The sequence below is a fragment of the Psilocybe cubensis genome, chromosome 1, assembly GCF_017499595.1.
Source record: "Psilocybe cubensis strain MGC-MH-2018 chromosome 1, whole genome shotgun sequence".
Classification (NCBI taxonomy): Eukaryota; Fungi; Basidiomycota; class Agaricomycetes; order Agaricales; family Agrocybaceae; genus Psilocybe; species Psilocybe cubensis.
This window is the reverse complement of record NC_062999.1, coordinates 2995331-3010265: the sequence shown is the minus strand read 5'-3', so window position 1 is coordinate 3010265 and position 14935 is coordinate 2995331. Positions and strand designations below refer to the sequence as shown.

The following is a 14935-nucleotide window of genomic DNA, read 5'->3' as shown; positions in this document are numbered from 1 at the left end:
TTGTTTTGTCAAATCTACTCATTATTTCTTCTTACAGCATACTTAATGTCAGATTTACCAAATTTGAATTCTCGGCGTGCAATTTCTATCAACTCGGGACGAGTTGTCAAGGCGTCTTCCAATTTACCTCGAGTACGCGACCCAAACAGAATGGATCTCTTCTAGCCAGCGTGGTGCAGTGAGGTACAGTCGTGAGTAATCTTCAATTAGGCCCTTCATACTGAAGGCAATGTCAATCTATAACAGAATGCTGTACATGCTGAGTGTCTATGAAACTTCGGTCGTTCTAGCTGCATCCCGCGATTCGTGTGATTCAAGCTCAAATGATGTCGATGAAAATTCTACCGTATGGCTCCGATTGCTTGAGCCCGACAAGATTCTTCGTGGCAAGAACTGGTTGTTGAAATAAGACATTGGGTAAACGCTTCAAAAACATTGACTGACCCAGACAATGATAGAACGCCGCAGCGGCTACATGGCTCGTGCTCGTCGATTTAGGGGCGACAGTCTCAAATTCGAGCCGACCTTCTGGCTTTGGCAAAGTTTGATACTGCATCTTCGCATATCTATCCACAGTTTAAGATTCAGCGGCACACGTCACATTAGCATGAAGATAAATATACTCCAGGAAGTTGAAAGAGTTCCTTTCAAGCGTGACGAGGTTGACTTCTGATTTCTGTGTCTCCTGCTGCGTGTCCTCTTGCGGTACAGCTTCTTCCACTAAAACGACGTTCCCTAATATTATAGCGTGCTAGAAGCTCGCCACCGATCCGACATACCTTCAAAGGCAAAATCTTCTCCCAAGATCTGCGACGTCCTCCCACCCATCGCGGGCGAAAGCAAGACATTCGAGCCTGTAATGCTGCCTCTATGGCTGTCCCGACTGCCTGCGATAGGACTTTCACGTCGGGTTGTCGATATGCTTCGCAATCGTACATCGACCCGTTCCACTATGTGATCGACCTCTGGTTGTGCAAATGGGACATTCCCGCTGGAGGAGCTCGGTCCAGCATGGTCCCAAGGGAAAAATGAGCTTCGCTGCGAACCATTTCCAGACCCTCGAGGGCCAAGATCGAAAGCTAGGTTGCTCGCTCCAAGTATAGAGGCTGATCGAGAAATACGACGGGCTTGACCAGGTTCCTAGAATAGATGATGAGTCGGTTTTGTACCGAGAAGAAATTATGAAGCTAGACCTCAGATGAATTCCTATTGTCACCAGCTTGATCTACAGCCACAGCCATATCGACGTCATTCCCTGATTGCACGGACTTACTGTAGGCTGCTGCCGGGATGCCATAGCGAAATGACTTACCTACGACCCAATCCATGTTCCAATCAACATCATGCTGTACTGGTTCCTCATTATAGAATCCATTCCGAGGTTCTTCTTCTATGGCAGGCGGTATAGCTATTTTCCTTCTCTTACTTGGTGGTTCATCTGAACCTAATTCGTCAGATTGATCAAACATGTTGGGCGAACCAAACCACTTGTATACAAACTGGCTTCTGGGTGGATACGTAACACTCCAGACCTTGCTTCAACTTGGACTTTAAAATTTTCTTGCCAAAAGTTTCTCAGACCTGGTTCTTGTACTAACACCCATACGTGTTCAAAGACAATTATATTCAAACAATTGATGATTAAAACTCACTTCCTTTTGGTACGCTCCAGATAAGCTCCTCTATAAATTTACCGCTATCTTTTTCGGTTTTCTTGCTCAGCAATTGACGCCTTTGGCGTCGCTGCGACTCCAAATACTTGGCTCTAGCAATCTGTCGATCTTTAGCTTTTACGTCAAACAATAGAAAACTTTGGATACCTTTAACTCGTCATCTGTCAACTCTGTGCGTGCATCTAAAAGCAAACGCGTTCTTTTGGTCTTCTTAGTCAAGTCTTGTTGATTATGCCTATTTGATTCTTCTGTGGTGATATCTCTCAATGGCTGCTCTTCATCCTGTGACAATAGCATGCGCGAGAAAGACATTGCTGGACTAGGACCTTGGCGTTGAGATACGACTGATCCCAATCTCGGGATTGCATTCTCTTGAACAGAGTCAGACGATGGGCCCAAAGATGACTTCCACTCCATCTGAAAATACCTTTGCGCTGCGGGGTCTTTAACATTCTATTGAGCAAAAAATGTCCAATAGTACAGAAAAGTCTTACCTTTGCCATTTTTGGTGCCTGTTGAGGGACAGGAGTACTTGGACGGGCATTCTTTGCAACTCGCCCCGGTTCATCCATAAAAATGTGCATATCTTCTGTGTTAAAGTCGAAATCAATAGCTCCTATATTATAATCACCCTCGTCGAATTGCAAGCCATGCTGCTCCTTTTCAGCATTACCCATAATTCTGCACTTCACCATAAACCAAAGGATTTCCAAACCAAAAAAAATTGTCATACCTATTGCTGCGTACACTCTTAATCGGAGAAGTAGCCCAACCCAACTCACGCGCAAGATCGTCGCCGAGACCTTCTCCGACATCCAGTCCATCCGAGAACGGGAAGAAATTATCGAATGGTACATCAGCTTGTGAAGATGATGGGACCTGTTCAGCATTATTACTGAAAGACATGTCAAAGGATGCTGAGAGCACATGTTCGTGGTGTTCGTCGAGTGTATGCGCCTCTTTTCGCATAACTTCTACGGCAGGTGCGGATTTTACTGCACTTTTGGTCTTCGATTTCTTTTTGCTTTGGGTTGGGTCAAAATCAGTGTCGTCATCTTCATCAATGGAACACGTTCTCGTTGCTGCTGCAACACATTTTATATGTTTAAATCGACAACCTGGCAATATTTTAGTACAGAAAAAACAGAAAACCCACCTTCCATATTCAAATATTCATCCCAGTCCTAAATTTGAATACTTCAATCCATGATGTAGGGATAACCGTAAGAAATATTACGCACGGCGACAAAGGCATCATAGTCAAGCGCATATGCTTCTCTGGAATCTGGTATCATAGTAAGGAGAGCAGGGCTACACGACAATTTAATGTCGAGATCTTTGCCTCATTTGTATGCTCGATGCTCACCGAACAGTAGGGTTGACCATTTGAAGTTGGACATTCCCGCTACTTCTCAGTTCCTGTACAACCTTCTTTAAGGTAGCGACGCAGATGGTAACGTCATTCAAAAAGATTTCTTGTTTAACTGTTGTTTCAATGCGTTAGGGGACTTCATCATCATAAACGTCGAGTGCATAGTCTGACCTTTATAAACCCTGTAATTATCATTTGAATCTCTCAGATCTTTATTGAAAGGAAAGATTGACCATCTTACCGGACCACTCCAAACATCAAGTTGCTGGAGAGTCTTAATGCGAGAGGCTCTTCAGGCTCTGTGATCAAGTCGCATAGCTGTGAGATGTCTGCTGTTAGTACGGAGCGTTTGGGTAATTTTTTAAATGTAGATCTGGATCCCAATGTCGCAGCTAGCCTGAATATTTGACATTAGTCGGTAATTGTCTGCGCGGCATTCAACAGGAGAGACACACCAGAGAAGACCAAATCCACTGTCGCGCTTAGAAAGCAGCTCAGGAGTGAAGAACATGATCCTCACTGGACTGGGTCAAGCCATGACTTGAATAAATAATGAGGGCACCAGTTATAAGAAAATGCAAAGCTCAAGAAAGGATATCGCGAAGATACAAGAAGCAAAGGTCACTACACCTGTCAAGATAGAATTACATGATATTTATAGACACATTTAGATAGTACAATACATCAAACTTTCATCCAACGTTTTGAGTCGCTGCCGACAAGACGAGCAAAGACTTCATCACGGTTGCCAATCCAGGGGAATTTATCTTCTTTAATTTCTTTCGTTCCGTCTTCTAGAGAGGCAGTCCACCGAATTCGAAGGCCTTTTAGCAGCCCTGACTTCTTTACTCCTTTGACAGAAGCCAATCGAATCGTCAACTTGGGCGACTGTGACATCAGAGGAGTGAACAGGAGAGCGCTATGCGTCAGCGTGATTAGCCCTGGACCAGAATTGTGCTGGCAGGGATATGCTTAACAGCCATCAGTATGTAACTGTCGATTAACACATTGATGTCCTCACTGTGCGCTTCAACATTTGCCCGAGGCTGAATCATGCCCACTATCCCTGGGATCATAGGATGACGAGGCGGCCAACTTTCATGAGCAGGCCACTTTACAAAGGTCAGATATTATCTTACTAGCAGAGGAATCTGAGCTTACAGCCTTGCTAGGTTTAAGTCGCTTGATGTCATTGATAACCGATTTTCCTTTTGTTACTCGATCGCCCCATTTCTTCCAGTCTATAGAATTTTCTCGGCTTCGTGAATGTTCAACGGTATTGGTCGAAGCAGCGTTTTGTGCTTCAAAGCTTTCTACTGAATGCTGTTTTTTCGTGGCCTTGGAAGGCCTATTAGGATTGATAGGAAGACCAGCCGCCACACGCTGCGATATGAGCTCCATAGCATATTCGGCATCATTCGGAACATCCCATAATGGAGGAGGAAGTCTAATATGCTCGAGATCAGGATATAAAGCGTCGAGGATTCGTCTCTGTTTCGTACCTCCGACTCTCCGAAGGAGGTAAGGCGGCAATAACAGGAATGACATGCCAATAAATAAAACCCAAAGTAAAAAAGGTCAATTTTGCGATGTATTGTGTTGGAAGCAATGTCACTAAAAACAAAACTAGGAGCACCTATATTAAAAGTTATCAGTTAAGCAAATCAACTAGAGATTTGATATTCAAAAATCATACAAAAACGTATCTTCGAGATGCAGAAGGTCGGCGCCATATGAATGTACTGCACCGTTCAAAGTCAGTTTTTATTTTTACAGGAGAAAAAGAAACAAATTACAAACTTTCTTATGCGTTCATGTAATTCAGCAATATCTTCCAAAATCTCGAGGCCAATTCGTTTCAAGTCTTGGGCTTCCTCATTATCATTAATGTCATCTAAGACTGTGACATCTTCCGAATGATTGACAGAGGGACGGCCTTCGGAAAGACTGGAGGTACTTGTGCTTTTGGTGTGTTCACGTGTCTTTCCTTTTACGATATTTCTCTTTGTTGTCTCAAACAATCTAAAAAGACGCCAAATCTCCAACACGCTGGTGGATGAGGCTGAGAGCCTTGCCGACACACGCTCCCCAAACTCATCTGCACGAGAAACCTCTTCACGATGTCGAAGAAGATCTTCCAATGAAGGATATGGAAAGATTCTTGCCTTCAAAAGCGTAAACAGAACATAGAATACAAGGGAAGGCCCGAGTAAATTTTGCCACCAGAGAGTCCAATACACCTAAATTAATGTTCCAATAAGTTGCAGACGCAAGACAGCTTAGAAACTCACAGAGCAATACGCGAGACTTTTGCCGTGGTTTTCCCAAGTAGATAAACTAATATGTTTCTGAATAAATGCATTATATGCGGGGAACGCGACGACATATAATCTTTGTACTGCAAGCCGCAAGCGTCCTAGTGTAAATCCATGTGTTGCAGGCTTAGCATGAGGAAGGATAGGAAGCAAGTATCGCTGTAGTTGATTGTTGGCCATAATTAAGCGCTGTAAAAGTAAATGCGTACGTTTGCAATCTCTTCCGATATGCTATTGTTCTTTGAAGGGGAGGAATAACGAGACGAAATTTGTGGAGTCAAGAATTCTCCATCTTGATCTTCGTCAAGCCTTGGCGTCCATTCTCCATCATCCTCAGGATATGTTGACGTGCTTGAGCTGGAATTTTCTTCACTGACATACTCAGATGCCTCTGCTTCTTTCGATGTAGGTGTATCCGGTGCCCTGACTTCTGTCACAAACTGAGAAAAATATCAACGAACTGGAATGGATTGTGGATTGGATGAGAGTTCAGCATACGGCAGAAAATAAATTAAGAAATCTATCGATTTCTTCATTGTCATAGAGCTCTCGCAATTGACTTTCTGTTAGCTCGGATTCTGGATTGTTCGTGAAGGATGAGTTTGATATAATAGAACTGGAGTTGAGGGTGAGCTGGCTTCGGTTCTTTTGAGTATACAGCCGAGGCCGTGCCCCAGTGATGTTTGGGAACGCAATTGGACCTAACGAAGGGTCGGACATAAGGTTAGAAGAAAGAAAGTAGATGAAGGAAATAGTACAAGCGTTACTGCGCCAACTGGTATTGAATTGGATCGGGAATTGAGACCTTCACCTGCAGTGTTACATTTGGTTACACGCATCTTCATTGGCTCCATTATGATGGGTGTCATTGTGGGCCGCATACGGTCACATGACTGACGCGACCACCGAGTTCAACACCGTGACTCTGCCTCAGCAGCGAGGTCAATATCATCAACGTTAACCATTTAACAACTGTTATACCATGGCCCACACCGGACTTCTCACCTGGGCGAACTCAATACGTCTCACTATGACCAGCGATCCAGGGCGTCAAGTGTTTAAGGAGCAAGTTCATACGCATGGGTTTCTCTTTCTCGATGATTACCTGGATAACATTGTATCAGGCGGAAAACAAGAGTAAGTTCTTCAAGCTTGACTTAGGAGACCATGTAAATTTTTTTTTATAGCCCGCTCATAGAGCTTGTGAAAACACCTGGGCGTAAAAAAGCTATCGCAAGGAAACCTAAGCTCATGGCATCAAAGTTGGCAAATTTGACATCCTTATCCTACGAGGTACGCACGATCAAGTCACTCTACTCTCACCTTGCCTTACACGCTTTCACAAAGGATCCAATGGTCAATGAGAATGCTCCCCCACCTCATAGTCTTCAGGCAACTCTTCATGTTGCCAAAGTGGCAGATAATTCGAGAGAAAAGGGCAACAATGAGCAGGATGCAGCATTGCAGGGCCATCCTTCAAGGGCACCTCTGGCTCCTATCCAATCCATCCATAATCCCTCAGATATGACTGTCGAATCAATACCTGCCGGGCTTGGTCCGACCCGACCTTCTCAACGCCCTGCCAGTATGGAGCATAATGATCTCTCCATCATAGCAGAGGACGATGAATCTTCTGAACGGAGTCGAATGTCCAATGCAGGTCATGGAGTTGAAGTACCACATAGCCCTATTGCAACAACGATACCACTTCCGCCTTCTTCGTCTGTATCCGATTTCAATACAGCTCATCACGATGTCAATATGACCTCATCTTCCTCTGCTGCCACGTTCCAGTCTATCCCTCTTCAATCTCCAACTCCATCCATTCGCGATGAAGCGGTTTCGACCTTCAGTCGTGACCACAAATCAGACGAGCCCCAAGAACCTACCTCTCTTTCAGAATCCATATCAACAGAAACCAGACAGAGTATCAATGAGCAATCGATTCCTGGTGCGCTTGAAGAACCTTCTCAAGCCGATAGGAAGTCGAGTGACAAACCTATAACACTCTCCATCCCTTCCCTCCCTGAACCTATGTTCTCCCGCAAACCTCGCGATCCCTCACTGAATATGGTCATGCAGGGAGCGGCAACACCAAGTGCTGCTCGTGGAAAACGAACATCATATCTGACGAAGGTCAGAGAGGTCAATGCCTTCGAAGGAACCAGCAAGAAGAGCCAACCTACTTCTAGCATCTCGAATACCGGGCAGACTCCTGTGGCACAAGGTACCAAGAGGAAGAGCGGGGACATGCAGGTCAATGACCAGATATCTCTGCAACATGATCAAGAGCGTATCTCGAAGTATGCGAAAGTCTCTGATGGCGAGTTTGCTTGCCGTACTTCAAAGGACACTCAACTGGAGAAGGTGCAAGATAATGCACCCAAGATACAGTCCCTGCCTGATGAAGAAGACCCTGAACAAGACCCTGACAGTTTCATGCAAGAGGGTGTTCTGGATCGTCTTAAGAAGACTGTTGAGGACTTCGGCGTTCGTGTTGGTAAGAACATGAGCAAAAGCCTCGGAGGAGGAGCGGCTGCGGCTCTCGCTGAAGCTCGGGCTGCCGCAGAAGCCAGAGTCGCCGAGAGAGATCGTAAAGAAGATGAAATGACGATTGCTAGTGGAGTTCCAGCAGCAGAGTCACATCTTTCCGCTCAGAATTCTAAACAAGTGCATCGGGCTGAGCAGAAAGAATCCGAAATACAAGCGTCGCCACTGAGACAAAACGATGGTCGTATGAGCATTTCTGACTTGTTCCCGACTGAAGGCCGTGTCAAGGAGAAACACATGGTACCTGAGAAATCGTTCCAATTCGATCCAAATCCTGCAATACTCGCGAAAGAGTCAGAATCTTCTGCCCTTGCACGGGAAAGTACTTCAACGACGCCGCCGCATTCTCCTCCAGCCCACATCTCCAGTGTTCAAATTGTGGCTCCTCCAGTTTTCAATAAACCCTCTCCAGTCTTCGCTCTTCCTGTCGCAAAGACCAGGCAGCCATTTTCTCCAGTATCAAAGACAAAGCCTCGGCCATTTTCCCCTGCCCACAAAGTCTTCAACCCGCCACCGGCTCCACCACCACAAGTCAATAATAAGACTCAGTCATCTGTATATCCCTCGCTTCGCTCGTCACCTACTTCTTCATTCAAAGGAAAGGCTGCACAACCACTTACTGCTCAGTCGACGCTTGAAAGCGTAATATCGGATAGAGTATTCGACGATGAAGATCCTCCCGCCTGGTTGCCAAGCACTCAAGATACAGACTATACGTCTGGTTATACACAATCTCAACGATACCCAGACACACAAATATGTGATGAAGATGATAGCTGGCCATTAGATGAGAAAATTTCAGCCGGCGTACAGTGGACGTTTGGGTCTAAGGATGACAGTATGACATGGAGCACAGCGCCCTCTCAAAGCACCCGTGGAGACACAGGTCCTTTTACTAGAGCTTCTCCTCTTCGGGAACAGAAGAATGACTGGGTTTCCCCGAAGGGTCACCCAATACCGGGTGCATTTGACACAGAAATTGAAGATGCAGAGGAAGATGGAGGTAACATACTTCCTAAAGATCCAGAGCTTGAGCAGGCGATTTTGAGTGCCCCTAAAGCTACAATTGTGAACGATCAGGTGGGTTTTATCCTTGAATTAAATCGGACTTGGATCCAATTTCATTTTTTAGCCTAAACACGCAAGGAGTCAAAGCCAAATGTCGATCGCCTCGCTGGCTTCGTTCGAGTCATCTCAATCACAACCTTCACAGGGCGGGTTCCTCAATCAAGCTTCCAAACTGCTCAGCAGTGCACTTGGCACCAGCAACAAGAAAAAACAGCCTGAAGTCAAGACGGTTCTACAGAAAGCGGCGATAGCGGCGAAAAAGGTGGTTATATTTAATTTATCTTCAAAATAGTCGAAGTTAATCACTTTATGGTCATTTTAGCAACAAGAGGAAGCTGATAAAAAGGCTGCTCGTTTGAAAGAGATGGAAAGTCGTCGCCAACTTGCCATTCAACGAAAGGCAGAAGAGGAAAAGGCCAGAGAACTGGAAGAGGAGCGCAGGATGAAGGAAGAAGCGGAACGTCGAAAGAAAGAGAAAGAGAGTAGTACTGATAAGAGAGCGCTCAAACTCCCATCTGTAAAGAAGGTAAACATTTTGTACTTTCGTTTTTTGGTGTCCAGACAACTCATTTGCGATTCAGGATGATGAATCTCAGAAAAAACGCAAGATAGAGGTCGAGAAGAAATCCGAGTTAAAGAAACCAGGTCCTAACATGTTATTTGGAAAGTCACATCTGAAATCCTCTCTCAAACAACCTTCGAACACTTCTTTTGCCTTCGGTTCTTCAACTATTGCGTCATCATCAAACATGGAGGCCGAAGCATCTTCGTCCAAAGGAAAGGAGCGAGCCATCCAAGAAAATACCGTTGATGATGAAATTTCCCAGCCATCTCAACTGGTTCAATCTCAAATGGCTGCCCGGGCTAAAGCCCTAATTGATGCTGCTAAAGACACAGAGCCATTGGTACCCAGCGAAAGTATCGAACTACCAGATATAAACAGCGAGTATTCAGACTCTGAAGATGAAGACCGTGTTCGCACATTTGATCCGCCTGATTGGGCACAATCTCCGGAACTGCGACAGGCGCTTCAGATGCAAAGCACCATTAACCCCGACGATATTTTTGGCGCCGTTCGTCCGCTCAAGATGGAGGAGATTTTCAAGACACGGACCAGCAGATTCCGAGCACGTACGAGCTCCGCCAATTGGACTGGCGCGGATCGTCTCACCATGCAAGAAGAGTCTGCTTACGCTCGACGTATGGGATTCAAGTAAAGTACATTAGGTACATTTGCATCAATTACAGTAGATCTGATTGGACTTTTTTCGACACTTTGGTTTTATTCGTTCTATATGGGAGAAGTGGCCGGGGCATGTCGTAAAAATGGAAGTAACTTAGGATTCCGTTTTGCATAAATTCTGGTGCCGGGTCTCCCAGTCGTTTTTCTGTGCTCAAAAGCTGGTCATCATTTAATCTTGTTTTCGAATGACTGTAAAATCTGACCTTGCAATTAATGGAACAATAGTACACAGACTATATGATTTTAGTAAATGTCAAGTCGACGACCAGTGCTATCTGAAGGGATACCTTGCATTGCTCACACAGCATTAATTCTCTTAAATCGAATAGCTGACCTGGGCACTGGATTTTGATTAGCGAGGGTTCCCCAAATGAATTTGTAGAGGACTCCCACCTGATAATAACCACAGACAAGTTTGTTAGGTATTCCCATGAGTCGTATTTTCTTCGCATTAGCAAGGTTGCCGCGAAGTTCGTATAACTGTGCCATGTTTTCGCGAGACACTGCAGCGTCGAAAGGTGGACCTGATGTGTTTCTGACTTGGATGGCCTTGGAAAGAAAAACCTCCGCTTCGTCTAACCTTCCCATTTTAAGGTACAACTCTCCCAATGCGTTGTAGGTAAGGCCAGTGGTCGGATTATTAGTTCCAAGAGAGGTTTCTTTGAGAGATATTGCCTCTAGATGCAACTGCTCGGCTGTTTTAAAGTCCCCGCTGCATGAAGCTTGAAGAGCCTGGTTGTTGAGTTGTATGGCGCGCATAGAAGGATAAGAATATTGAGGAGAGAAATTAATGTAGGCGTTGCCTTTGTACACCACGATGGTTGAATTGAAAATGATACTGGAAGCAAGGTACAGTCTTATATATTCGAGTTTGGAAATCGGAATAACATTGTGACAAAATGGTGTGCATCAAGGGTCAACCTGTCTGTATGATATTGCTACGATGAAACGAATATGATTCTAACCTGGCTCAAGTTTGAAGGGCCTTTCATTGGGAGATATAACAAGCATATTTGTATTCAATGGAGACCACGTTGGATCATATATAATGAAGAAGGGAAAAAGCCAAAGAATCGAGTTTGGCATAATTAGACGGCAGCTGGCTTGCACAGTGGTTTGTGTCGGGTCTTCCAATCATTTTTCTACTCCGAAAAAATGAGAATCCGAATTAGGTGTTGTATACAATGTGAAATCTTACCTGACAACCTGCTGAACAGTAAAATACGGACTGGATTGATTTAGGTAGATTGCAAATCGTGCAGTCAAAACCAAAACATACCTTACATTGCCCACACACCTTTAACTGATTCAAGCAAAAATTCAGCCCTGAACACTAGTTTAAAGTCAGCATACGATATGAACTTGGAAGCTATGTATAGCATGAAGGTCACTTTTTCATAGGCGCAAACGAGGTTTTCGGGTGCACCTGTAAGGCGAATTTATTTTGCTCTAGTAAGATCGCCACGAAGTTCGTAGAGTTGCCCCATGTTTTCACGAGATACTGCGGCATCAAAAGGGCCCCCCGAGGCATTTCGAATCCGGACCGCCTTGGAAAGGTAATTCTCGGCTTCATCGAGTCTTCTTAACTTTAAGTAAACCACTGCAAGGCCATTGTAAGAAATTGCAGTGGCAAGATGATCGACGCCTAGAATACGTTCTTTGAGGACAATAGCCTCCAAATGCAATTGCTCAGCAGAAAAAAGGTCGCCTCTTTGCTCTGCCATGAGGGCTTGGTTATTGAGTTGCTTCGCAGCTTCCAAGGAGCGTGTATGCTCAGTGGAGGGATTTATGTGCGTATGGACTTCCATGAGGAATTGAAAAACGATAGAACTGAAGAATTGTGAGTGTATCAAAAATTTTAGGCCGTTAGTTGCTTCGTGTGGGCTCGTGTGGGCCACGGTGAGTTCTGGCACATTTTCACGGATGATAGATTATATAATGATCACTCGTTGTTCAAGGTCACATGATCTACTCGCGATTAGGTGGTGTTCCCAGTCCACCTTCGAACCCATCCAACGCAAGCGACCATTAACGACTGTCTTTGATTCTCCATACCACCTGAGCGCTCTGCTTAAGCGTATTCTAAATTTTCGTTTATATTTTGTCCCCTCTATGGCTTCTTCATCCTCATCATCGCCTGAAATTTCTTCTGCGGAACCCGTCCGTTTCTCCTATAAGAACGCCTCTGAAGAGGAAGTACTCGATGATCTCTCGAGGTCCGTTTGTCCTACTGTTTAGATAACACTGTAAGATTTACTAGAAATAATCCAGCCGTTTTATTTTGAACCTTCCAGACGAAGAGCTTGCTTCATTGGAACGTCTGTGTTTTCAGGTTGAACAAGCGTGCGTGTTCTGCGTCCCTCTTTACAACTAACTGATAGTGCGGCACCCAGACACTGGTTTTATGAAGACTTCATTCGTGAAGAGAACAACAATCTCCCATCGTATAATTTGAAACGATTTTCAGAGACGCTATTCAAGGCCTGCCCATTACTGCAACAATGGAGCCATGATCACGAACAAGCTTTTAGTACATTTATGCAATATAAAACAAGGGTACCAGTCTGTGGGGCCATCATGTTGAATGATGCTATGGACAAGGTAGTGTGAACCGCTATTGGGTTTTGTGTCTGTCTTGTTTTTTGTTTCTTATTTCTCGCTTCAAGTGTGTGTTGGTCAAAGGGTGGAAGGCGTCTTCTGGTTGGGGATTCCCCAAGGGTAAAATCAACGAGGATGAGCACCCTCGCGATTGTGCGGTCAGAGAGGTATGTCGATCAGCTCCTTGCATCTGTACATCACTCAAATATAAATAGGTGCTTGAAGAAACAGGCTATAATCTCGCCAGTCAAATAGATGCCGGGGATTTTTTTGAAATGTCAATTAAAGAGCAAAAAATATGTTTGTTTGTTGTTCCGGGTGTACCAGAAGACTTTCCATTTAAAACGAAAACCCGAAAAGAAATCAGTGTAAGTCGCGTGAGTCCAATGCGCTGCCTGTCGATTATTGATTCGACGTACAGAAAATTGAATGGTTTCGATTGGTCGATCTTCCGACGTGGAAGAAAAAGCAGGCCGCACCCGGAAAATTTTACTTGATCACACCTTTTATAAAGTAAATGACTCTTTTTAGCTTTGTTCATAGCCTTATATTAACGCTTTATATAGTCCCCTAAAGAAATTCATCAGCCAAAGAAAACCGAGAAAGGTGTCAGGGAAGAATGGTAAACAGAAAAATGCTCAATCCACGGTTTCTTCTTCCAAGGGCGAAACGAGCTCTCAACGATCTGATCCAGCGCCAGAGCCTAACTCGCAATCCACATCCGAGGAAAACCAAACGTCTTCCTCTAGACAGCCAGAATCTACTGAGACCACAGACCCAGCCCAAATGGATCCTCAGCTTGCAAGACTTCTTTTCTCTCTTGCAAAGTCGGCGACTATTTCACCTGGTCGTGAGGATGAATCGGCTAAACCAATAGATAATGCATCTCAGAGCACCAGTTTATTACCAATCCACAACTCGGACGCGTCTGAAGAGTCTCCGGTTGTGACGCATACACATGAACATCAAGATTGGTCGTCTTCAGTACCCTCTTACGAGCCTCAGGCAAATCTATCAGATCAACTTCAGCAGTCGCAAGCATTCGTGTCTGCACCTGCTATAGCCGCAGTTTCTCCCCCCTCTAATGAACTACCTCCAAAGACTACCGTGAATGGCAGCACTAGCGACAATTCTCAAACTGTATCGTTCCCCAGCACCAAGGAAACGCCTTCTGCTCTGTCATCACCGACTTCTAACGCATCGCCCACCTCTCGACGGAAATCTTCGTCAACCGCAGATATCTCCCCGTATTTATCTCGGCAAGCTGAAGTACCTACCTCTGCCAAAATGCTCAAGCAGTTGTCACTTCTTGAGGCTGTTGCAGACGAATCAGCTAGGATGGCTCCTATAATAGCAGCAAGGGCAGCAATGGCCAGTAGAGGACCTATACCAGGTGGATACCCAATCCCATCGGCTTCTGTCCCCCCTCAGCATGTCCCGGTCCGTGAATCTAACGCTGTGTACTCTTATCAACCTGGACTACCTCCACCTCCGGCAAGTGCTGCTGGGTTCCATCCTCGTTATCCAATGGAAAACCAGATCAACAATTATCAAGATCCTTTCCAAGTCAGATCCAGGACGAGCCAAGCCTTCCACCGCGGCCCAATGCATAATCCTACTGGCAGTGTTAGCATGAACCAGAACCATCTTCTTGCTGCCATAAGTGGTTCTCGCGCTGGGCCCATTAGTCCGCACTACCAGATGGGTCCGCAGTTTATTCAACAGCAGCAACAGCACCAGATGTTCAACACGGTACCACCACCGCCCCATTATGGTCCTCCCAATCCTACCCAATTTCCTCACCATCCAGCACACCCACCAATGAATGGATACAACATGCCACCACCACCGCCACCACCTCTACCTTCTAGTATCCGACCATATCCTAGTACCAATGCTAATCCCATACCAGTCGTAAATACAGCTCCTATTGCTCAGAACCCTACCTCTGTATCACTCTTGTCGATCCTTAATGGAAGGCCGGTCCAACAATCGACAATCCCCGGCCCAGCCCATCAGTAAACCTCATCGATCATGGTTCAGCATGCCTCTAGCTTTCAACCATCCCACGCTGCCCATCGACCTGTTTCAAAGACCCTGATCTTGAACCCTGTCC

At 45.2% G+C, this 14935-nt stretch overlaps 3 protein-coding genes across 3 annotated transcripts; 2 read left to right on the top strand and 1 right to left on the bottom strand.

Annotated features, from left to right (window-relative positions):
- Nucleotides 1-319: 319 nt before the first annotated feature.
- Nucleotides 320-6080, bottom strand: JR316_0001011 (Meiotic recombination protein rec8; the record flags this gene model as incomplete). The annotated part of the gene is made up of 27 exons (XM_047886824.1): nucleotides 320-393; nucleotides 445-566; nucleotides 624-720; nucleotides 780-1140; nucleotides 1194-1255; nucleotides 1313-1444; nucleotides 1501-1593; nucleotides 1653-1773; nucleotides 1821-2044; nucleotides 2101-2116; nucleotides 2168-2354; nucleotides 2407-2758; nucleotides 2830-2857; nucleotides 2915-2984; nucleotides 3040-3157; nucleotides 3217-3227; nucleotides 3287-3442; nucleotides 3501-3564; nucleotides 3771-4016; nucleotides 4067-4157; nucleotides 4207-4492; nucleotides 4548-4681; nucleotides 4742-4787; nucleotides 4846-5285; nucleotides 5337-5519; nucleotides 5570-5800; nucleotides 5859-6080. 27 exons carry the CDS (start codon nucleotides 6078-6080, stop codon nucleotides 320-322), a joined length of 4167 nt encoding a protein of 1388 aa, XP_047754570.1.
- Nucleotides 6081-6342: 262 nt separating this feature from the next.
- JR316_0001010 (Inner centromere protein-related protein pic1) lies at nucleotides 6343-10195 on the top strand (the record flags this gene model as incomplete). Its single annotated transcript, XM_047886823.1, has 5 exons — nucleotides 6343-6497; nucleotides 6548-8990; nucleotides 9043-9240; nucleotides 9301-9504; nucleotides 9560-10195. 5 exons carry the CDS (start codon nucleotides 6343-6345, stop codon nucleotides 10193-10195), a joined length of 3636 nt encoding a protein of 1211 aa, XP_047754569.1.
- Nucleotides 10196-12333: 2138 nt separating this feature from the next.
- JR316_0001009 (mRNA decapping complex subunit 2) lies at nucleotides 12334-14841 on the top strand (the record flags this gene model as incomplete). The annotated part of the gene is made up of 7 exons (XM_047886822.1): nucleotides 12334-12437; nucleotides 12493-12564; nucleotides 12615-12822; nucleotides 12888-12986; nucleotides 13035-13187; nucleotides 13241-13332; nucleotides 13386-14841. 7 exons carry the CDS (start codon nucleotides 12334-12336, stop codon nucleotides 14839-14841), a joined length of 2184 nt encoding a protein of 727 aa, XP_047754568.1.
- Nucleotides 14842-14935: the final 94 nt, after the last annotated feature.